Below are 24,681 nucleotides of genomic sequence, written 5' to 3'. Positions count from 1 at the left end.
GGCTGAGATGTGAACTCAGGGCAGAAGACGGACTCCCACACTTGTTTTTTTCTGGAATTACATGTCGTAACTGTAACATTCGGGAAGGGCAATGGTGTGTGTGTAAGACGGCCAGCAAGGAATGGTAGAAGGGCAGACTAAGATTCTGTTACAGGTCGAGGAGGATCCTAGAGGTACAAAAAAGGGGTGTCACTTGAACTAAATATGAATACACCATCAAAACTTCAGTCCTCGAGTAGAGTTATAAAACTGGCAGTGACAGAAGGTGGGACTGAGAGTTCATAGGGCAAATTGCACCACTCCAGAGAGAAGGGCTTGCCTCTTGTGAAGTCAGACAGAGTAAACACACTCTGATTACACTTAGGAGGCCTAATACAATAAGGAACTAAAGACAGGAAGCAAAGTTCATCTAAGGGACAGATGTGGCAAAAGGGAATAGGAGCAGTACAATAACCAATACAGGGGATCATAGAGTCACTTGTGTGTGTGTGTGTGTGTGTGTGTGTGTGTGTGTGGTGGTGGTGGTGGTGGTGTTTTGAGCTGGAAAGAATTTACAGATGATTCGATCCCTATCAGCTCAGAGCAAAAATGCACCTAGAAAAAGTGGCTAGCTGCTAAATACCTTGGTCTCCCAACTAAAGCCGGGTTTGGTTTCATTCTTATCTTTACAAATACAGGTGGAGAGCCTAATTTATCCAAAACAATGCCCTGGAAATTCGGGTTTGGTCAAGCCTGTGTTGGAAAACCGCAGGATATACCAGGGACCTGTCGTGCAACACCAACAGTGAACCTATTCTGAAGATCTAGACGAGAGACTTTCCACTTAGGAGGAAGGTGTGAGATGGATTTTCTAGATTGTTCACATTTTCTGACTCTAACCCTTACCCTCTGGTCATAACCTGCGCACCCCCAAATTGGCCCAAACCAGAAAGTTGGCTTGGCAGGAGAACGGCATATACATAATAAAAACAAAGGTTTAACAGGGAGTCCAGAAATTATAAAAAACAACAATATAAAACAAAATAAACATAGTTCATTTCAGAGAACAGGAGAAGACAAACTGGCAAAAAAGAACCTCTACATTAGAAAAGACTCTCAGTTAATACTCCTGTTACAGATAACTTAGTTAAGGCCGAATGAGATGAAGTAATTTGAATATACAAAGCATCATGTGCATGAACAAAGCACCATGAAGAAGATAATCTTCTGATTTCCAGAACAGTTGTAGTACTTGTCGCTCACTTAAGATGCCTGAATGTCAAGACCCCAACACTCCATAGAACAAGTCTCCTTTTCCCTAACGTCTAAAAGAAATGTAGGGATTGCATGCCAGGAAAATAAATTTTCTCTGGGTGCCTCGATAATAAACTTGCCATCCCCATAAGGCAGAAAAAAAAAAAAAACAGTAAGAACGGAAAGATATTTGGGTTTAGAGATGCCTGACAAAACCGAGAATGGTAAAGAAAGTTCCCAGGAGAACACGGTCTCATTACGGGCCACGGTCCCTATTTACAGCCCCGTCTAGGCTCTTGCTCTGTAAAGTGCCTCCCGAAGGGATTAAATCGCTAAGGTTGTTCTCATTCAAGATACACTTAGATAAGAATTTCAAGGGTCAGTTTCCTTAAGTGCGTGAGTGTTCCGATACCTGGTATAACCACCCCTTTCATCTATTTTCAGGTTTTATCCTTCTCAAAAAGGATGGCTGAGTTCATACCTTGAGTTTTCTTCCTGTTTTGCACAAATTCTGAGCGTCTCAGGCTGCCGGGCGCCGTGCGGCGCAAGCAACTATTCCTTTTCCAAGTCTCCAGGCCATTTCTTTTATTCTCTTCCTCAAAATGCCAAGTGTTCTTCCCTAATGAAGGGCCCTGAAGAACGCCACAGTGATGTTCTCCCTGGTGCTCTCCCGTCCACGGATTCTGCAGACTGTCCGGGAAGATCTCTCTGCTCCCGAGCGCCATCGTTCCTGCTTTGTCAATGCCATTATCCTCCCAATTCTTCACCTGATGGACAGAATCTCTTCCTCCGGAATTCTGAAATTTATACTCACAGTTTGCAAATAGAGTATCGTAGCCTTTATTTTCTGTATCAAGGTCACACTGACCCAGGGCATGAGTCTTTGCTTTAGGACATATTTTACCATTTTGACAAACCTTTCCATCCCCGTCATAGTATTTGACAAATTCTTTACCTTCATTGGCTCCATCCAAATCTGGGAAGTCCACGGACTGACCATTAGTATAATTCCTGGGAACCTGACATAAATTATTGCGGATTCTATAATAAAAATTAGCTTCTTTACAATCCTCGAGATTGTAATTAAAATTCCTGTGGTCCATGTGCCACTTTTCAGGTTGACCACAATTGCCCACAGAATCATCCAAACCACGGTGGCGAGTGCACCATTCAGTTTCTTTCAAGTCCTCAGGATCATAATTCAGATTCTGACCATCTAGGTGGCCATTCATGTCCCCGTACCATCCAGCTTTCCGGCCTTCTGGGCTGCCTGTAAGCCACTTATCCTCAGTCTCCGGGCTCGGATTCCCACAATCCACATCTTCTGAGTTCTCGTAACCATCCCAACCCCGAGCTGTACTTCCATAGTCCGTACAGTCCTTTCCACTTTCTTCCGCTTCCTCATGGTCTGAGTAGCTTGGTTCACTCCGCTCAAAAGCCCAGTACCCACAATGCCTTTTTCTGTAGGGCCGGTTGTGCCCCAAGGTCCTGGATCTGGAATCCAAGCTGCCTTCTCCGTAAAGTCGAGCCAGCCTGGTAAGGTCCCTTTTCTGTAGACTCCTGTGGTCTTCATACTCCCAGCTGGAGCCCCAGGGCCCTTTCTTCTCCACTTCTCTGTCTTCTCTAACTTTGTGGGTCTCACACATGTTCAGTGTGCGTAAAGACACGAGTTCTACTTCCTTCTTCCATGGGCCTGGGTGGGGCTGAAATGTGGGCAGGTGCAGGTTAGCCTAAAGCTGTATCCGTCCTTCTGAAAATGTCTCCCAAAGTGCTCGAGACACTCTCGCTCCTCTGGCTGGAGCACAGAGAGATGTGGAGTTATTTCAACCTTGGGATCCAATCAGTGAGTTGCTCTGTCTTTCCCCGCAGAGGCCAGAAGATAATTAGTAACTAGTGTTCATGTGATTGGAGTTGGCAGCTTTGTTCGGTGTTTCCCTCAGGCTGGTCGAACTGGCTTGGCTGCTTTCTGTGCTGAAGGTAGAAGTATTCTGCTGTTCGAAAAGGTTTTGTAGAAAAAGCAGAGTGAGCGAGAACAACCCCCTTTAAAAGCCCAAGGTAAAGCCCTATATCTCCTCTGTCTCTTTCGATACTTCAGTCATCCACCAAGGGTATAAAGAATGTTTTTGTGCATAGCTCAACACACGAAACATGGGTCGTTTCCCATCCTCCAAGTTCAGCTTTCTAATCCCTGGACATCTGAAACTCTGTGGGACTCCCTTCTCCGTCGTAAGAGGCGGAACTCTTCCTCCTTTGAGAGTTTGCTTTTATGGGAGTCAAGTCACCAGCTGGCGCACACTCAAATCACAAGTGGTTTCAACTCCCACCTGCAGATGCACGGGGACATCCCACTGAAGAAAGAAAGAGAACTTCGCTTTTACTCCGAACTGGTGTATGGGTAATTGAAAACTGTCCCCTAGAAGAATGTAGTTACGCATGCTTTCACACTTCCCTTGATACTTGCCACGCCAGAGAAGTATGAAGACCATCTCCTAAATCTCTTCTCCATCCAATCATCCAGCACACTCAGGAACTGGGGAATAAGGGTTGAAATCAGAAATGTGCAGATAAAAATACCTATTTGGATCAGCGAACATTAGATGGGCGCCTATTACAGGTGAGGTATCGTAGAAGAGAGAAGGAAGGGGCAAGTTAGCCCCTGCTGCTTAAATGCAGGAGCGACACTCTAAAGGAGAATCAAATGCGGCAAGTTCCATAACAAATACAAATGGCAACGATGACAGAGCAGAGTCCCTGGCGGGGCGGCTGGAGCTTTCACGAAGGGGCGGCATTTGAGCAGGCTTTCCACAGACTGTCTACAAACGGAGACTTAGGAAATGGGGAACAGTTTGAAGGATAGAGTAAGTAGAGAAAGTAACAGGAGATAAGGCTGGAGGGGTAGATCGGGGCAGGTCCCAAGGGACCGGGCTGCCGTTTCCTTCACTCAGGGGGAGTCGCACGCTCAGAGACAGGCTTTCGTAAGACGACTCTTCTGGCTATCTGGTCACCTGTTGGATGCCAGGAATGATTCCTTGAGCCTCTGTCTAATCCCTAGTTGTGAAACAATATCCCACATAACCGTGAGGAGACCAGGGTTATGTGCTTTGTCAATAATGAGATGTTTGCTCTTGGACAAACCACTTACTCTCTCTGGGACTCAACCTGCCCATCTGTAAGATGAGACAGCTGGCCCCCATGACTCCCAGTCCCTTCAGTTTTAAAAATCCACGGTTCTGTTTTCCTCACTACTTCTTTTTCCTTTCCTCAAATACCTAATGTGCTAGTATGCACCTTCTGGATTCTCTGCTAAGTGTGACCAATCAACCTCTGGAAAATCTTCTGATTTTCCCACGAAGGTTTCTGCTTGTTCTGTTCCCTCACACCTTCCAAACCAACAGCGGAGGCGGCAGCAGCCCCGGCAGCTTCTGGGTTTTCAGTGTGAAGATGTGTGCTACGATCAGGGTGAGGCCTAGAGAGTTGAACGCTTTTTTTTTTTTTTTAATCTTCAGTATTATCCTTACTTTACTGCAGGTAAAGTAAGAGTCTCAAAGTTTGAATAAACTGGTCACACGAAGTGGGGCTACAACCCGATCGCAGATCCATTTGGCTTCGTGGCCCTAGACTAAGAGGGTATCTCAAAAATGTAGCAGAGCCTTAATTTCCCTCAAACCGAGCATACAAACAAGTAAACGCTATCCCAGTCTAAGTCAGAGGTGGGCCACTTCTGAGGCAAGTGTGCGCACACTGCCACCCCCCTCCCCGCCACTGCCGTTCCCTCTGTGTCTCCAGTCCCGGCCCACAGCCCCTCGAGACCCCCTGCCGCAGGGCTGTCCCTCGCCACTCAACCCCGGTGTGCGCCCAGACTGGCACAGAAAGCAAGCCGGGCACGCTTTTAAAATATTCAAAATAAAGACGAAGCTTTCCCTAACTGTTATGGAAAACAAAATCCCCTTTAGCAACTTCGTATCTTTGATAAAGCAAGCAGGATAAGAAACAAACCTAGTAGTCAACCAAGAGAAGAGATAAAAGAGGGTAAATTACAGGTACGAAGGATCCTAGTTATAAAATGACCCACTAGGAGAGGTTATGTGAAGCTAAAAGATGATCTTTGATTAAGAGGAGAGTGAGTAGCGGGTTATAGGACGAGCCTCCCCACTCCCACCCCGCCAGACCCTTCTTTTCTAAGTCCTACTGCCTACAGAGTTTGCATAAAGATGCAAGCCGCCTTGACTTCACCTCCATATTGCTGTGACCCAGAACTAACCAGAAGCAGTGAATGCGGTGCTATTTTCATGTGATAAATCTGTGTGCAAAGACATGAGGCCTGAGGGAAAGGGGAGCAGGACGACTCTTCTAGTTTTCTCAATCCTGGTATCATTGGCACAATTCGACCCTTCAGACGGCATCCCTCTCTGCGTCTCTCCCTTTCATGGGACACAGCTGTCACATCCCACTGGCTCTTCTGGAGGCCCTAAAGCAGCAGTGCGGCCCAATGTTTGCTGTTTGTCACCAGAGGGTGGGCGATCGGCTGTGGTGACCGTCCGTGCGCACCCCCACCCCCAAACGGAAATGCTGCTGTAGGCAATGCTGGAAGGGAAGACGGGCAGCAGGACCTGGAAGGAGACAGAAAGGGAGAAGGTGCAGGAAAAGTAAAGGAAGCGGCAGGAAAAGAACCAGCAAGAACATGTGCTTCCCTTCTTCCGTTAATGTCTCCGTAACTGTGCAGACCATCCCCCGCCTCTGGTCAGGTGACGGGCGCTTTGCACAAAGACTGCCCCAGTGACATTCTCTGATTCCTATGGTTCTTGCCATTTTCCAGAGCACCGAGCCAACCTCTCTCATCTCACCCATGTTACTCTATTATGCTTGTTTATCTCCATTTCTTACACTGAATGCTCCCCGTAGGCAAGGACCATGTCTAATTTACAGGCATGTGCTAGATGCCAGGCAGAGGGCAGGATAGCTTAGGGGTTAAGAGTGCAGCTTTGAGAGCCCTGGGTCCGAGTCTGGACTCTGCCACTCACCAGCTGGATAATCTTGGGGAAGTTCCTGAAGCCCTCGGAGCCTGTATCGTCATGTTTTCATCTTAAGCACAGAAGACGTGACATTTCTGTGGAACATGAGTAATTCTAAAAACTATCATTATTGAGAAATCTCCACTACCTGGAATTTGAGACACGTTTGTTCTGCCCCCTGTATATCTCATGCAAGAACAGTTTATGAGTGTGTCTCAAAACTCGCAAATACGGAAGGCAGTGGAAGGACCTGGAACTTGTTATAGCTCTGGGGACGTAGCACTGAGCTGAGATGCCCTTAGAATTCCTTTCCAGACACTCTGAAATCACTTGGTTCACTGGATCCCAATCCCGCCTAACCCCTCTGAGACTATGTTCCAGCAATTCGGCCCTCCCTCCTCTGCTTCATCAATGCTCCCGCTCTAATGGTCAGTCCCACTTACTGGACTATCTGCTTCTTCTTTGCTAGTCCATCTTCCTGGTCTCGAACACCGGTGTGCCCCAGGGCTTCTCCTAGAGCTGCAATTACCTGGCACACGGCAGGAATGCAGGGGACATGGATACAACTGGAAACGTGGTTTCTGCTCTTATTCAGTCCAGCTGCCTCTCAGCCTAAGGGAGAATTATAAATGAAATCACTCTGGCTAAAGCTACTCATAGGGCATCCCCGGTGCTACAGCCTCGGGTGGTGTGGACAGAGGGTCTGCAACTGAGGGAGAAAAAAGACCCCTAAGATCTAAAGATACATTCGACAGACGAAGAGAGGAAGCACTAATGAAAAAAGAGACAACTTGGGGAAGGGAAGGCAGGAGTGGGAGTCTGGGAGCCCTGTAAAAGGCAATAAGGGCTGGAACATAGGAACATAAGAGGTATTTGGGGGAAATGTGATATGCTCTGAAGGGTGTGAATGCTCTCAGTGCGACAGGCCTGTGAGAAGCATTACAGATGCCTCAGAGTTTAAACCTGGTGATGAACTTAAGGGTTAGGAGTTAGGTGAGGGTTCAAATAGAGAAACTGGAACAGTGAGCAGCTTGGGGCGGTTGCCAGCGTGAATGGGTAAGCATTTTGGAAACTTGTGTAACTTCATGATAAGCTTGCAGTCAGAAGCTATCTGCGAGGGAGGGTTAAATATTTTTTCAAAGCATGTCAACATATACACATGTGCTCTTACAGTTTTCAACAGATGAGATTACTAAAAAATGTTATGCCTGGCATACATTATTTTGGAAATTGGCAAGGGTCACTCGGGATCCCTCCTCCATGAGCACTTGTATTTCTGAGTTTTTCAAATGCTGCTTCCTACCACCCGCTCTCGGAGATCAAGCAGTCCCTCCTTAAGCTGAAACGCAGGGACACCCCCACGGTGGGGCGCAGGGACAGAGCACAGAGCCTGTAGGAGGAGACTGGCCTGAACTGGAACCGCAGCGCTACCACTGACTAACTGTGACTCTCTGGGCCGTCCTCGGCTTTCCCGTCTGTCAAACGTGGATAATGCGGAGGATTAGAAAAAGTGCTCAAAGACCCGGCACGTTGTTTGACAAGTACTAAGTGCTCAGTTAATTATAATTATGATCACCGTCTTACTCTTCCAGTTCCTTCAGCTCCTGGGGAGGTTCAGGGCCTTGGCCGCCTCTCTTTCTCTCTAGCTATACTTTCTTTTAAAATTTTTTTTAAAAAGCTCATTAAATGTCACGGTTTTAAACAATGTCTGCATGCTGCCAAAATGTACGTGTCACTAACGTATGTCTCCAGCCCTCACCTCTGCCCTGAACCCTAAGCAGCACTTGCACCCGGACGTCTTACAGGCATGACAACATGACCAAAGCGGAGCTGACTTCTGCCCTGTCCCACCTCCCCCAGCAGCCAGCGGCTCCTGCCGTCTTCACCAGGAATTGAGAAATCACTGGCAACTCCAGTCCTTCCAGTTGTCCAACCCCAGGGTCATCCTTGACTCGCCTCTCTTCTCACACCTCACACCCAACCCACCAGGAAGTCCTACAGGCTCGGACTCAAAACGCCCCCAGAACCGGGCGCTCTGCATCCTCCCCAGTCTACCGTTCTGGTCCAGGCCGCCCAGAGGGGCTCTGTAAGGTTCTAAGTCAATCTTACCACTCCCCTGCTCAAAACCTTCCTGCGGCTTCTCGTCTTACTCTCAACAATGAACTATAAAACCCACACCTTCGCTCTAGCGAAACACTACACGCACTCTTGTCCTTGCTGTGCCGTCTGCCGGCGACAGCTCCCTCCACCCCAAAATGGCTCGGCTGGCTTCCTACGATCATTCGGATCTTCGCTCAAATGTCACTTTTCAGTGAGGTCTTCCCTGATACCATAGCTTCTTCTGCCTTCTCACACATATTCCTATTTCTGCGTACTTATTATTTCTCTCTCTCCACGAGGGCAGAGATCACTGCTCGGAATACAGCAGGAGCTTAATATTTGCTGCAGAAATGACTGCCCTAGAGTCTTTCTGGGTCTAGCTACATTTGGTAAAGTGAAGGGTGGGAGGTGGCGCACTCAGGCAGCCGCGGAGGCAGGAATGCTCGCTGCTGAAGGTCCCAGGCTCGCGGGAGGCAGGTCCTCTCAACTGGGTCCTGCAAAGCCTCAGTGAAATCTGAAAACGATACTTAAAATCCCTGGATCTATTCCAGTTTCTCCACCCCTCGGCCCCAAGCTGAGGGTGAGGAAACGTTCACAAAGCCATACTACAAAGTTAAGAATAGTGATTCACAGTCTCTCGTGGTTCATTCCCCCTTCTGTTTACCCCCTCTTCCTTCTTTCCTTCCTTCTCCTACCAATCGTCCTGCTATTTCTTATGTTCCATAAATGAGTGAAACCATATGATAATTGTCTTTCTCTGCTTGACTTACTTATGGACTCTGGGAAACAAACGGAGGGCTTCAGAGGGGAGGGGGCTGGGGGACTGGGATAGGCCAGTGATGGGTATTAAGGAGGGCACGTATTGCATGGAGCACTGGGTGTTATATGCAAACAATGAATCATGGAACACTACATCAAAAACTAAGGATGTACTACTGTATGGTGCCTAACATTACATAATAATAAATTACTTAAAAATTTTTTAAAAATTAAAAAATAAAAGAAAAAAAAGAATAGTGATTCACAGATTAATTATAACTAAGTTAACCATTTCAAGCTACATTTCTTGACATACATTGAAACACCTACCGTGAAAGGAAAACTAGTTTCGGTCCTGAATTAACATAGATGATTAACACCTTCTGACTCTGGTTGCTGTTTTAGACCAAGATAAAATCCATTACAAGTAACTGAGCTAATTTTTACTGAGCCAACACCCTGAACCAGATGTCACAAGTCAAGGGTACTTGCTTTTTTCTTATGTACTGACGAACCAGAAAGATAAGATTATTCCTTTCACATAAACTTCCATATCTTGAAAGACCACAAAATATTTTGGCTATTTAAAAACTCCATAATCTTTTACAAGTTTGAGAATAAATTTTAATACCTGAGGCATTCCAAGGAATGTTCAGAATAACAAATTGCTTTTGAATGTAGAAAAACTAGACTTCCACATTTTAAAAATCTGTCTAGAATATTACATATCACTTCAGTATAAAGATGTCATTGTTTCCATATCAGTAATTTTCCAACTTGTTAATTGAATGGCTCTCTATAATGGGCCTTATATCTCACTCAATATCTTGCTGAAAATGGTCCGTTCCTAAAAAACATGTTCTGATTTGATTTGCGACAGTCTTTTAAAATTACCCTGAGAGTCTCTGCTCAACATTCCTCTTGACATTACCTTAAAGGAAGAGAAGCTTAGGAGCAAGGCTCCTGATGAGCCTTGGCCATCCACCGCACTGATTCAGAACAGTGGGGTCCTTGCCCTCAATGGAGTAACTACAGCCATGAGTCAGAGGCAGCAAGACAAACAGTGTGCTTAAATACAGAGGTCAATATCGCTATGATCACCAGCGTTTCAGAGATACACAAATATGAATGATACTGTGACTATGTCCTTTTTATTAATCAATGGATAGTCAGTGCCTGCCTCCTAGTATGTGCTCAAGAAATATTTGCTGAGTAAAGAAATAAATGTACTTGTCATTTTGAGGCATGTGAACCTCTCCTAGAGATGGAACAAAACAATCAGATGCCGAAATAAGATTCTCTCAGGGCTACAGGATATAGTCCTAATTAGGGGATCTAAAAGTGACAGGTATGGTATATATATATACAATGGAATATTACATCAAAAAGAATGAAGTTTTACCATTTGCAAGGACGTGGATGGAACTAGAGGATATACATAGGGGAGCGGGAGAGAAAAAAAGGAGAGAGGGAAGCAAACCCTAAGAGACTCTTCACTACAGAAAACAAGCTAAGGGTTGATGGAGGGAGGTAGGGGGGATGGGCTGAATGGGTGACGGGGGATTAAGGAGGGCACTTGTGATGAGCACTGGGTGTTGTATGTAAGGGATAAACCACAAAATTCTACACCTGAAGCCAATTTTACCATGTATGTTAACTAAAATTTAAATAAAAACTAGACATAAATCATAAAATAAAATGAAAATCAATAAATAATTAAAAAAATAAAAGTATGTACTGGGAAATCTGAAAGTCTGTGGATTAACCATGTGTTTCCACTGCTCTGGAAGTCAACCCACTTATCAGATTTGAAGGTACTGTGTTTTAGAGAGAAACCTTAGCTTATTAACCAGCAACTCATTTTGACTAGAAGCTCTTTGAGGGCAGAGAGCACATCTGTTTATTACCCTGCCCTTAGCACAGCGCCTGGCACACAGCAAAACTCAGTAAACATCTGCTGGGTGAATGAGTGACTGAACGGAATGCCCTCCCGAAGCCTGCAAAATGGCATTTCATTCCCCAAAACACTATAATCAGAGACGCCTCCTACTATTCTACCCTGACTCTACGTGCTAATTCCAAATTTGAAGCTCCAAATTCTCAGAGCCAAATAATGGCTTATCTAAAATTATCGGGGCTTTGTGGGACGCCTGGGTGGCTCAGTCCATTAAGTGTCTGCCTTCGGCTCAGATCATGACCAGGGTTCTGCGACTGATCGATTGATCCCCGCATCAGGCTCCCTGCTCAGTGGGGAGTCTGCTCCTTCCTCTGCCTCTGCCCCTCCCCCCTGCTGGTGCACACATGCACGCACACACGCTCTCTCTTTCTCAGATGAATAAACAAAATCTTTAAAAAAAATAGTAAAACTATCGGGGCTTTTTATTTCTAATAATTGAAGTTTGGGTTATTTGGGCCAATCCTCAACCCAAAGTTTAAAAAGTTGGAGGAAATATAAAAAAACTCTTAAAACTGTCCATACACTAACAAGATGGGAGTGCACTGGCCAAAACCAAAGGAAAACTGGAATCCAGACAGGTAAATAACCACAGCAATGGCACTGCCCGGGGCATTTGCCCGTCCCAGAAAACAGAACTTGTGTTTCAATGGCCCTCTCAGGAGAAGTGCTCAAAAACTCAAAGCCCAGAGCCCATCCGAGGTGAGAAGTCTAAAAATCGACCTTTTTCTAGAACAAGCTAAGATTCCAAAGGACTCTGAGAATGCGTCAGAATTAGACCAGCCCTCTTGCAAAATTACAGTTGGGATTCCAAAATCCTACTCGTCCACATAATTTTAAGCCTTGAAATTAGTTTCAGGTAACTGAGCCAAGACTGAGTAGTGCTTCCATGTGGGAATTCCTTCTCAGCGTTTCTTGAGAAATGTATCTGTCTTTCTGAATCTGAAGAAAAATCAGTCAAGAAATGTGGAACACAAGAGAAAATACTAAAATTCTCCTGTGACAATAAAGCCTAGTAATAAATGTAGACGCATTATGGGTTCGAAGGAATCCACCAATGTGAAGTTGAAAGCAGGAGCAGAAAATACTGACACACAGAGTAAAAGATTAAGGTTGACCAGGACGGGAGGAACAGGAGAGAAGTGATCAGGATCTAATCAGCTAGCTTTGCTTGCAGCTGTTGCTGTGCTCTGAGCGTGTTTATAACTGTTTGTGCTCGTGGCCCTGTGTGCTGCTGACAGTGAGTCATTCCTGCAAATCAAATAAATATTAATAAGCTTGTTTGTACAGTACACTTTATACAAATCTTATAAAGTGACTGTTGAAGAAATATCAAGTTTTAGGGGCTCCTGAGTGGCTCAGTTGGTTATGTGTCTGCCAGAGTCCTGGGATCGAGCCCCGCGTCAGGCTCCCTGCTCAGCGGGGAGCCTGCTTCTCCCTCTCCCTCTGCTGCTCCCCCTCCTTGTGCTCTCTCTCTCTCACTCACTCTCTCTCTCGAATAAATAAATAAAATCTTAAAAAAAAAAGAAATATCAAGTTTGAGAAGCAAAATAAGTCCTTAAACTGGCAATGCTGACAAATGATTCTGTGTAGTGTTAAATCTTGCTCAGAGTGGAGAATAATGTTCCATTATTTGAATACTTGAAATGAAAAATGTTTTCCCAGTATTCTCCAGGGTTTAATGTTTGCTATAGGTTATAGTTAATATATTTATATTTTAAGTTTATATATATTTATATATTTAATTTATATATTAAAATATTTTAATAGAAGATGTGAATATTAATATTGAATCATTATGCTGTACACTTGAAACTAATATACTGTATATCAGTTATATCTCAATAAAAATATTTTAAGATATGAATATCATCTAAATTTTGAATTAGCAAAAGCAATATCGATTTCAATAGCAAAGTAATCAGAGCAAGTACACAAAATATTTTCATTGTCAAAAAAGAAAATGACCTTACATGAAGCAACATGTACCCTAATGGCTCCATCTAAAGATGCTTTTAGATACATTCTTATTTCAACCAACATCAATCCAAGATGGAAACTCTCTCCTATGCCTAGAATGTTAACGAAACAAAGATCGATACTATCAGGGCAACTAAAGCTTTGTGCATTTAAAATCTTCTTTTAAGAATAACCTTTCAAGACTAATTACAGTATTATTTTACAGTTTTGAAATTTTTATTTAACTTTCATTTTATGTTAATGCTCCCTTCTAATGTCTTCAAATGTTTACTGCCATGTTTATTTTCTGACTTTGATAAATATTCTGTAGTTATGTAAGACCTTAAGGTAAGGGGAAGCAGAGTGAAGGGCACACAAGAACTTAAATTTTTTGCAACTTTTCCATAGATCTTAAATTATTTTACATTAAATAGAAAAATGTTTTAAAGATTTATTTATTCATTTGGGAGAGAGAACAAGAGCATGAGCTGGAGGGGGAGAGGGAGGTAGAGAGACTCTCAAGCAGACTCCACGCTGAGTGAGGAGCCTAATGCAGGGCTCGAACTTATGACCCTAAGATCAAGAGTCTCATGCCCTACCAACTGAGCCAGCCAGACACCCCAAAAAAGTATCATTATTGAGAAATCCCCACTACTCGGAATTTGAGACACGTTTGTTCTACCCCATGTATATCTCATGCAAGAACAGCTTACGAGTGTGTCTCAAAACTCGCAAGTACGGAAGGTGGTGGAAGAACCTGGAACTTGTTATAGCTCTGGGGACATAGCACTGAGCCGAGATGCCCTCAGAATTCCTTTCCAGACACCCTGAAATTACCACGGTATCTGGCAATCCCCCAGGACTTCAGGTACTCATAGTCAATGAACTTTTTTTAATGCCACCATTATTTCTTTAAGTAAACTCTATCCCCAAAATGGGGTTGAAGCTCACGACCCCAAGACCAAGAGTTGCACACTCTACAGACTGTGCCAGCCAGGCCCCCCCACAGGATCCCCTCTCTGAGGACATGCTCAGAGCTCATCTTCACGCTTCCCCTTCAGGGTAACTGCTGCCAGCCGCCCGCTCCGTTCAGCGTAGTGGCCCAGGGGCTCAGGGGCCTAGCTCTTCCCTCATCACCACACCAAATTTGCTCCGGGCCCCCCTCCCACTGCCCTGCCTCTGAACCCACAGTCCCTCAGACCTGCACCCACTCGCAGAGCAGTCCTCTCCCAAGCATATTTCAGAGAGAAGTCTCCTCTCTTTAATATCCTCTGCTTTCCAGCTTTCGGAAGATTACTCCATTTCTGGCCTCCCCAGAACACTCTTTCTCGTTGGAATTTATTTTTCCAATCACGTTCAGCGGCCTGAAGTAGACAGGGAGGGAAGCGTGTAGACCTGGCCCGCCATTTTCCTGCTTTTATTTCTCGTTAGTAACCTGTAGGCCCTACATCCACAGATCACTCTGGAGGGTTTCCTTTCCCAAGGGCACGTGGGGTCGGAGCTCTCTGGCACACCTGCCCAAGGTGACACGGCCGTGTGTCCTTGGGCCCTAGTCTGCTGTGCTTGCCTTGCTTTCTGCCTCTTTCCCCTCTAGAAATTATTTCTCATGGGAGTCCGGTGAAGACGTATGAAGTCCCCTGAGGCTGGTCACCCCTAAATTAAGGGACAGAATCCGAATTTCTGAACATGCAAGGTGGGAAGCAGTAAACTGTAGTAGTTAAAAACAGGAGCTCCCAGCTCCCTCGCTAAGCTACTCCATCTCTACAAATCTTACCTGCCTCATCTTTCAAGCACCGTGTGAATTATCCCAGTATGTTTAGGGTGGCTGGAAAGATGATTTGTGCAAGCAAACGGTAACAAGTCCTTATTATGAACAAGTTAATAATTGTTAGCTCTAATGGTTACTATTGAAACCTAGTCCTTGGGGCGCACCTGGGTGGCTCAGTGGGTTAAGCATCTGCCTTCAGCTCAGGTCATGATCTCAGGGTCCAGGGATCGAGCCTAGCATCGGGCTCCCTGCTCAGCGGGGAGTCTGCTTCTTGCTCTGCCTCTCCTCCTGGCTTGTGTTCTCTTTCTCGCTCAGTCTCTCTCTCTCTCTCAAAAAAAAATAAATAAAATCTTTAACGAAAACTAGTCCTTAAACCACACAGATATAAGATATGGTTTTTTCATGAATCTGAGCCTGGAAGTCTTCAGTCCTCACTAGAGGCCGGTTAAAGAAGGTCAGTGTATTCAGGGACTTCTGTCCACAGGACTGCTGGGGATGTCACAGGACGTATACATGTCGGTGAGGTCTGAGCCGCTTTACCCGAGCAGCCCGTGACGTCAGGAGGCTACAGTGGTCATTGCAAATATGGAGACAGAGCAGTCAAACTGTGCTGTCAGAGTGAGACATGAGGTAGCGAGAAAGCAAGTCACTCTTTGTCACAGATGGTAACATCTCCCTTAAAAACACGGGGAGGCCATTCCGTGGACTCGTGGATGTCAAAAACCAAGTATCTATTACTTCCCCGTCACTCACCTCTGAGTTGCTGGAGTTCCATGTTCAAACTTTCAATGTTGCTCTCATAGAACTCGAGATCCTCCAGGGTCTCTGCCCTTAATGACTCATCTTGCTTCTCCTCCAGCGTCAGGGTTAGCTCTTCTTGAGCCCTGCTACCCACATCCAAGTCCTGCTCCATTTCCTGAACCCTCACCAATACTAAGGGGCACTGGGAAGTCTGGTCCAAAGTCTGGTCCACACCCTCAGGGCCCTCCGTCTCTGGCGTCTCACAGCTCGGCTGGGGACAGCTTAGGAGCCTGGGGGATCCCGCAGTCACTCTGTGCGGGGCCGCGGGAGGCAGGGGAGCCGGGCGAGAGGGTCGCACTGCCAAGGGCAGCTCTGGTTTCAGGTTCTGGTCAATAGGCACGTGGGGAGAAGCGGATGCTGGCATACAGGGACGTGGTGGCGGGGGCCTGAGGGCTTTCCTCCTCTCAGGCACCTCCTGCTGGGTGATCAGCTTTGAGGAACCTCGGACAATGTCCTTCTCAGAGTTAAAGTCCATGATCGAAAAGTGGCGCAAAATTTTATCTGGTTCTACGCCGGGCCCTGACAAGCTCTTTTCAAACTCTATCAGCTGCTGTGTCAACTTAGAATCCAGGTCAGTGTTGCCTTCTCCCTGTAAAGGTGCCATCGCTTCGGCTGCAAACACCTTGTCTTGCAGACCAGGCTTCACTTCGGATCTCTCTGGGGCAGGACAAAAGCTGATGGCGTTTTCTCTGGGTGTGTGGTGCTTTTTAGCACACCTTGCCATGCCCTGGAGCGGGGAGCTCAGCTGGCTGGGTCTCGCTACCCGAGGGGCTAAAAGACAAGAGCCACCATGAGGAGGGGTCACTGGCTTCTGAAAGGTTTTTGGTGGGGAGGACAGTCCTCTGGGAGGTAGGCTGGAGTAGTGTTTCGTCCTGGCTTCGAAGGGAAGAGGGTCCGCGGACTGCTCGGAGCTTGGGCGGCCCCCTCCTTCTGCTGAGTAATACTGGTTTTTCTGCAGTCTGGGAGGAAAAGGTACCTGAGGTTGGGAGGAAACCCCATTGACTATCTCTGAAGGCTCCTCTGCAGAAGAGTCTTTGGCAAGAGGCTGACCGTGCCCCAGGCCCGGGCTTCTCGGGGGCCCCCCTGAGGTGCCCTCATCCTGATGAGAGCTTTTGTTTACTTCATACTCAGAAGTCAGATGCCCCAGGGGAGAAGCAGATGTTTCAGAAATAACACAGTTGGACTCCTCTGCTTTATACTCGGATTCGGGTCTTCTTCCCTCCACCACCAAGGAGTCCTCCGAACAACCCAAAGAAGTGTCAGGGATCTCAGTAGGGCTGCTTTCCTGCAGGGGATCCATGGTCTCGTCCGCTCTTGTTTTAGAAAATAGCTTTACAAATCGGTAAGGAAAGATGCCTGTCCTGCCCTTCAGCGAACCTTCTAGCCACCCATCTTCCAGCGTTCCCAGAATTCGGATTTTATCACCTACCTCAAAATCCAACTCATTCGGCTCCAGGGCTTGGAATTGGTAGAGGGCAATTCCGTAGGTCCCCGGCTGGTCCTCATCCTCTTCCGGCCCCCTCTCTTCTTCAGCTGTAGGGGTCTCTTCTTCACCATTAATAATGCAGTCATCGTGATTTCCAGAACTTACCAGCTCATCCACAGTCCTCAGGGGCCCCAAAAGCTCTACAAAACCTTCTGGAAAAATGCCTCTTCGACCCTCTAATTCCCCTTCAAACCAGCCTGGTTCGGGAACTCCAATAATGGTGATCACATCCCCTTCTCTGAAGTCCAGCTCCTCATCCAGCTGGGCCGAAAGCCCCATCAGTGCCCGCGCTTGTCCCATGGAGTATTCAGGAATCTGGAGCAAGGCGCTCTGGGAGTGCCACCGCTGGCTCTGTGAGGAGAGGCAGAGCTCCCGAACACACGACGAAGGGAAGAAGCCCCGGGCACCCCAGCAGCTTCGGCCCTGCAGCCAGCTGGCAGTGGGGGCACCATCGAGAACCACTAGGTCACCTAAAGACAGACAAGCAAAGAACATGACCGTAACTAACAGTACAACTCGTCACTTGAAACATCTGTCAGATTCAGGCAAATGCACCTCCAGCGTTTTAAGGGCATAATACTTTAGACGATTTAGTGACCTGACTGACAATTTAGTGACAACACAGTGTACAGTTCTGTAAACCAGTGCTTTTCAACATGTGGTCCGTGGAATCCTGGGGGAGCCCCAAGATCCTTTCAGAGAGTCTGTAAAGTCCAAACTATATTTTCTTCATATACTTTATATCCTTCACTTAAAACAACATATCAGAGCCGACTGAATATAAATACAAATATGAGAATCTAGCTTTCTTCTATTAAAGCAAATATCTTTAAAAAGATTTTATTTATTTGAGATGGAGAGAGCAAGAGCAGGGGGCAGAGGGAGAAGCAGACTCCCCACTGAGCAGGGAGCTGGATGCGGGGCTCGATCCCAGGACTCTGGGATCATGACCTGACCTGAAGGCAGCCGCTTAACCAACTAAGCCACCGAGGCGCCCCTATTAAAGCAAATATTAAAGAGATTTGCAGAAATGCAAACCAATGATACTCTTCTAAGTTTTTTAAAAAGTTCAGAAATCTATTTTTCATTAAAAGTATGCTACTTATGGGGTCGCCTGGGTGGCTCAGTCGGTTAAGCAGCTGCCTTCAGCTCAGGTCACGATCTCGGGATCCTGGGACTGAGCCCCACATCGGGCTCCCTGCTCGGCGGGGAACCTGCTTCTTCCTCTGCCTGCTGCTCCCCCTGCTTGTGCTGTCTGTCTGTCAAATAAATAAAATCTTTAAAAAAAAATATGCTATTTATGTTAATATATAAGTTTAAAGAAGTGAAGTGACAAATGTTTTTAAAATTTCTGTTTTAACAGCTGATATTGCAAATATCAATAGACTCACATAAGCAAGATCTCCTTAGGGTCTCAGTGACTTGTAAGAGTATAAAGGGCTCCTAGCACCAAAAAGTTCGAAAAATAACACTATGAACAAGGTTCTTACACTCTGTGCCATTGAATTAGTTTATAAATGATAAAGAATATATACATGCCCCTAATAATCCTGGACAGATGCATCGGGTCTCTCACACTAACCTTTAGTCAATATCCAATATAGAACAACAAAAGAAGTCTTCAGGAATGGTTTCTTTTTACTTTTTTCTTAAGATTTATTTATTTATTTGAGAGAGGAGAGCATGAGTGGGAGGCGCACAGGGAGAGGGAAAGAATCTCAAGCAGACTCCACGATGAGCAAGGAGCCCAACCCGGGGCTCGATCCCACGACCCTGAGATCAGGACCTGAGCCAAATCCAGCAATCGGATGCTCAACCGACTGAGCCACCCAGGCACCCCTCAGGAATGGTTTCATTGTTGGAGGTACAGGGTGTGGGTAACAAGCCCTTGATTTACTCCCAACAGAGGCTTTTCTCAACTATCTTTACCCTGACAATACAGCATGATGAAATCTTAAAAGCGTGTTCTAGCAATCAGTACTTTTGGGGCAGGGGATTGTTTGTTTTTTAAGATTTTATTTATTTATTTGAGAGCGAGCGAGCGAGCGAGCACGAGCAGGCAGAGTGGTAGGCAGAGGGAGAGGGAGAAGCAGGCTCTCCGCTGAACAGGGAGCCCAAATTGGGGCTGGATCCCACGACCCTGGGATTATGACCTGAACAGAAGGCAGACGCTTAACAGACTGAGCCACCCAGGCGCCCCTCCCTCTAATATCTTCTTTTTTTTTTTTTTAAAGATTTTATTTATTTATTTGACAGAGATAGAGACAGCCAGCGAGAGAGGGAACACAAGCAGGGAGAGTGGGAGAGGAAGAAGCAGGCTCATAGCGGAGGAGCCTGATGTGGGGCTCGATCCCGCAATGCCGGGATCACGCCCTGAGCCGAAGGCAGACGCCCAACCGCTGTGCCACCCAGGCGCCCCTCCCTCTAATATCTTCTTGCAGAAATTATTTCCATTCATTCACTTGCTCTTGCTACCACTTTAGTCCAACAATCATCATCTCACTCTCTTAAGCCTTGCCCCAGACTTTGTCTCTTCCAGTCTCTTCCAAATGATTCATGCCAAACCAAGATGATAAATGTACCAACGCTGCCACATCCCTCCCCTGCTCAGACTTTTCCTTCGAGGTATGAAGGCTTCTTCCTACTCCCATAGGATTCTTCTCTAGAAATCCTATTCTTATTAACTGAAATATATAAAAAATAAGTTTGCTCCGGACACTCTCTAAAGAGGTTTCGTTACTAAACTACCAAAAGACTATTCTTATGTTTTTTACCTTAGTGCAACCCGGATCTACTGTCAGTCATACCCCCTCAACCCCCACCCCAGCCAGCCCATATTACCTCACCTATGAGACCCTACCCACACAAGGTCACTTTCATTAGCTCCTCTACAAGGCTGTCCGTCAGAAACCCTAGCATACTTCTCTAAAAGACCTTAGAAACCCACATTCACCTTGGCCATCTGTTGCCTACTAAAGAAATGATCATTTACATCACTCATTTTGACACTTGTATTTTTACAGACTACACAGCACCTAATGTAAGCTTTTGCACGTGGTGGGGGGCACCCAATACGTTTTCACTGCTTTGATATGTTTTACTTAGATATTCTTGAAAAATAGGGCCTTGGTCCTCTATTTCTATATTCCTTCAATTTATGCCTCAATATCCATTGGTTGGAGTTCGGGGTCCTGAGAATGTTACAAGTGATTTTTCCCCCCAACTCACTCTAAGGCTCTTCCATCAGAACCGCAGAGGGAACTCACTGGAGACGTGGCTACTGTCCGGGCACAACAGGCCTTGCAGGGAATGAGGAGAATGAAACCTGGCCACGACCCCCCCTCCGCTGGCTTGGGAATGAACTGGCTTTCCTAGAGCTGTAGGATGACAATTGTTTCCCTGCTTTGCCAGATCGCCGGGAAACCCTTATCACAGCGCTTGCTTTTCCTATTTTCAGCTGGGCCACTGTTCTGATAAATCAGCTTTATTACCTGGCAGACTGTCACTCTGTTGGCTACTTCTATATAAAAAAGATGAAAGTTTTAAAAATCACAGTTTAGACCCTGCAAAGCACTTGAGAGGTAATTTTGCTCGACACCTTTATTTTGTTGGTACTGGGTTTTTTGCACGAGTCTCTCGTTTTCATCAGAAAGAGTCTTGCAGGGTTCCCCTGGCATCCCAGGTGATTCCTGTGGAATGGAGGCTACCTAGGGGTCATTTCCAGACTTCTGAAACAACACTGTGAGCAACTGCTGGAGGAGAGTGCCCCGATTTCGCAAAGGGAAAAACAGCAAGTGTGGTGACCTGAGGCTCTCACTCGTGCACAGCTAATCCCAGCCGTCCGGCTGCTTGCTTCTTCTGGTCGGATTTTTTTTCTTTGAACAAGAAATGCATTAGGAACAAGATGGTAAGAACAAATGCAAGTCTTCTTAGACTCTGCATGTAAGTAGTCTGACTCTGCAGTATTAGGTCCCCCACCGAATCGCAATGCCCAGGAGAGTGTGCGCTTTATGCAGACTGACCACACGTGCTACTTAGATTCCCGTATGAGCCACGTCAGGACCTTACCCTCGTATGTCACACACACGGCATCATAGACTTACAGCACGGGTGCTGTATCATTCATCAGGTTATTCATTAACAAATTTATCCAAAAAGCTAAAGCTAGAACTACCATATGATCCAGTAATCGCACTATTGAGGGATTTAGCCCCCAAATACAAAAACATTAATTCAAAGGGATGCATGCACTCCTATGTTTACTGTAGCATTATTTACGATAGCTAGATTACGGAAGCAGCCCAAGTGTGCACTGACAGACGAATGCATGAAGATGTAATACACACACACACACACTCACTCTCTTACACACACACACTCACATACTCTCACACACTCTCTCACATACACACACTCTCACACACACTCACTCACACACACTCACACATACACACACTCTCTCACACACTCTCTTACACACACTCACTCTCACACACACACTCTCACACACGCACTCACACCCACTCACTCTCTTACACTCACACACACACTCTCTCACATACACACTCTCACACTCTCTCACAGACACACTCTCACACACACTCACACACATGCACTCACACACTCACACACTCTCACTCTCACACACACTCACTCTCACACTCTCTCACATACATACACACACACACTCGCTCTCTCTCACACACACACACACACACACACAGGAATATTATTCAGATTCAGCCATAAAAAAGAATGAAATCTTGCCATTTGCAACAATGTGGATGGAACTACAGTATATCACGCTAAGTGAAGTCAGTCAGAGACAAATACCGTATGATCTCACTCATATGTGGAATTTAAGAAATAAAACGAGGGGCACCTAGGTGGCTCATTTGGTTGCGCGTCTGCCTTAGGCTCGGTTTGTGATCTCAGAGTCCTGGGATCGAGCCCCGAGCTGGGCTCCCTGCTTCTCCCTCTCTCTGTCCTTCCCCCCTACTCATGCTCATTCTCTCTTTCTCTCAAATAAATAAATGAATAAGTAAAACCTTTAAAAATAAAAAATAAATAAAACAAATGGGTAAAAAAGAGAAACAAAGCAAGAAATAGACTCTTAACTGCAGAGAACAAACTGATGGTTCCCAGAGGGGAGGTAGGTGGGGGATGGGTGAACTAGGAGATGGGGATTAAGAGCACAGTTACCATGAAGAGCACTGAGTAATGGATACAATTGCCAAATCACTATATTATATTCCTGAAACTGATATAACACTGTATGTTAACTATATTGAATTAAAATTTAAAACTTCATTTAAAAAATAACTTATCAACTTATTTTTTAATGGTCTTTTTTGAGGGTGGGGGGTGGCCTAGAAACGTAAGGTTATAGGCATTCTATGTTATGTGAGGCAATTATTAGTGGTATTTCATCACTCCCACTAATTTTCTTCTCTCCTTTTTCTCTGTATTTTCCTTGTCACACTCTCATTTTTGTTTTTTGTTTTCCACCCCCTTTTTTTTTCTCCCCCTGTTTATTTTTAAGACAGTCAGTGGCCCTGGCCACCTCCACTAATCCTTTTAAGAGAAAACCTTGTTTTTCTCTTTTTAAAATTTTTTTCTGTTTGAGTTGACACACGTTACATTAATTTCCAGCGTCCAACATAGTGATTCAACTTCTCTACATGCTATGCCATGCTCACCACACACACAGCTACCATCTGTCACCGTTCATGGTGATTACAGTACCACTGACTACATCCCTCATGCCGGGTCTTTTATCCCTGTGGCTTCTTCATTCCATGGCTGGAAGCCTGTACCTCTCACCCCCCTCATGCATTTTGCCCATCCCTCCACCCCTCCACCCGTCTGGCAACCACCACTTTGTTCTCTGTATTTAGGCCTGATTCTGCTTTTTTTGTTGTTGTTGCTTACTTGCGTTTTTAGATTCCACGTATGAGTGAACTCATCTGGTATTCATCTTTCTCAGTCTGACTTACTTTATTTAACATAATACTCTCTAGGTCTATCCATGTTGTCACAAATGGCACAACCTCATTCTTTCCTACGACTGCAAAAGATTCCATTGTATATATTTACCACATGTTCCTTACCCATTTCTCTATCAATGGACACTTAGGTTGCTTCCACACCTTGGCTATTATAAATAACGCTGTAATAAACACACAGGTGCATATATCTTTTTGAATTAGTGTTTTTGGTTTTTTTTTTTTAAGATTTTATTTATTTATTTTAGAGAGAGAGCACGCCCATGTGCGTGCACACGGGGGAATGGGGAGAGGGAGAGGGAGACAGAATATCCCAAGAAGACGCCACATGAAGAGCAGAGCCCAATTTGCAGTTCAATCCCATGATCCTGAGATCACGACCTGAGCTGAAACCAAGAGCTAGACACTCAACCTACTGAGCCACCCAGGTGCCCCAGTGTTTTCACTTCCTTTAGGTAAATTATTGGAATTATTGGGTCATGTGGTACGTATATATGTATGTATTTATAGTGCATGTGTGCACCCAGGCGGGATGGTGGGAGAGCAGAGGGAGAGAGAGAACCTTAAGTAGGCTCCATGCCCAGTGCAGAGCCCAGCCTGATCTCACAACACTGAGATCACGACCTGAGCCATAACCAAGAGTCCGATGCTTAACCGAGTGAGACACCCAGGCATCCCTCTTTTTAATTTTTTTGAGGAACCTTCATACTGTTTTCCATGGTAGCTGGACCAATTTATATTCCCACCAACAGTGTACAATAGTTCTTTTTTCTACACCCTCACAACACCTGTTTTTTGTCTTTTTCACTTTAGCCATTCTGGCAGGAACGAGGTGGCATCTCGCTGCAGTTTTGACCTGCATTTCCCTGATGGTTACTGATGTTGAGCATCTTGTCATGTGTCTGTTGGAACTACATCAAAATAAAAAGCTTTTGTACAACAAAATAAAAGGCAAGCTACTGGATGGAAGAAGATATTTGCAAATGATAGCTCCAATAAGGGGTTAATATCCAAAATATATAAAGAACTTATACAACTCAACACCAAAAATACAAACAACCTGATTAAAACATGGGCAGAGGGTCTGAATAGATGTTTTCCCAAAGAAGACATACAAAGACAGCCTTGTTTCTGAGTTTAAATATAACCGAAAAGACAGGGAACAGTCCAAAACAATTGGGCAGCTTTGTGGAAAGGAGAAAGAGTGACACCTGCTGGAAGGACGACTGGTGATTCCAGTTCCAGATAGACTCTCCCTGGAAAAATGTCCACACACACAAACCTTCTTGTAAGGATCAGGAAACCAGGCCCCCCAAAGCACATCTACGAAGTCCAGGAATCCCAGGTTAAGAATAATAAAGATAGGGGCGCCTGGGTGGCACAGCGGTTAAGCGTCTGCCTTCGGCTCAGGGTGTGATCCCGGCGTTGTGGGACCGAGCCCCACATCAGGCTCCTCCACTATGAGCCTGCTTCTTCCTCTCCCACTCCCCCTGCTTGTGTTCCCTCTCTCACTGGCGGTCTCTCTGTCAAATAAATAAATAAAATCCTAAAAAAAAAAAAAAAAGAATAAAGATAGCTCATCTTTACTGCGTGCTTGCCTTGTG

At 45.6% G+C, this 24,681-nt stretch overlaps 1 protein-coding gene across 4 annotated transcripts in view; it reads right to left on the bottom strand.

Moving 5' to 3' along the window:
• Positions 1-24,681, bottom strand: part of DNMBP (dynamin binding protein) — a 105,815-nt gene that overhangs the window by 37,644 nt on the left and 43,490 nt on the right. For 3 of the 4 annotated variants that reach the window (XM_045784319.2, XM_045784336.2, XM_045784329.2), the window contains exon 4: positions 15,539-17,542. In XM_045784319.2, coding sequence (XP_045640275.2) covers positions 15,539-17,542 — 2,004 coding nt within the window. Of the gene's footprint in view, positions 1-1,714; positions 4,958-15,538; positions 17,543-24,681 lie in introns of those variants that run through there. The other variant, XM_045784344.2, reaches the window with a different exon arrangement.

The sequence above is a fragment of the Ursus americanus genome, chromosome 6, assembly GCF_024610735.1.
Source record: "Ursus americanus isolate L20-20 chromosome 6, mUrsAme1.1.p, whole genome shotgun sequence".
Taxonomy (NCBI): Eukaryota; Metazoa; Chordata; class Mammalia; order Carnivora; family Ursidae; genus Ursus; species Ursus americanus.
This window is presented reverse-complemented; position numbering and strand designations above follow the sequence as displayed.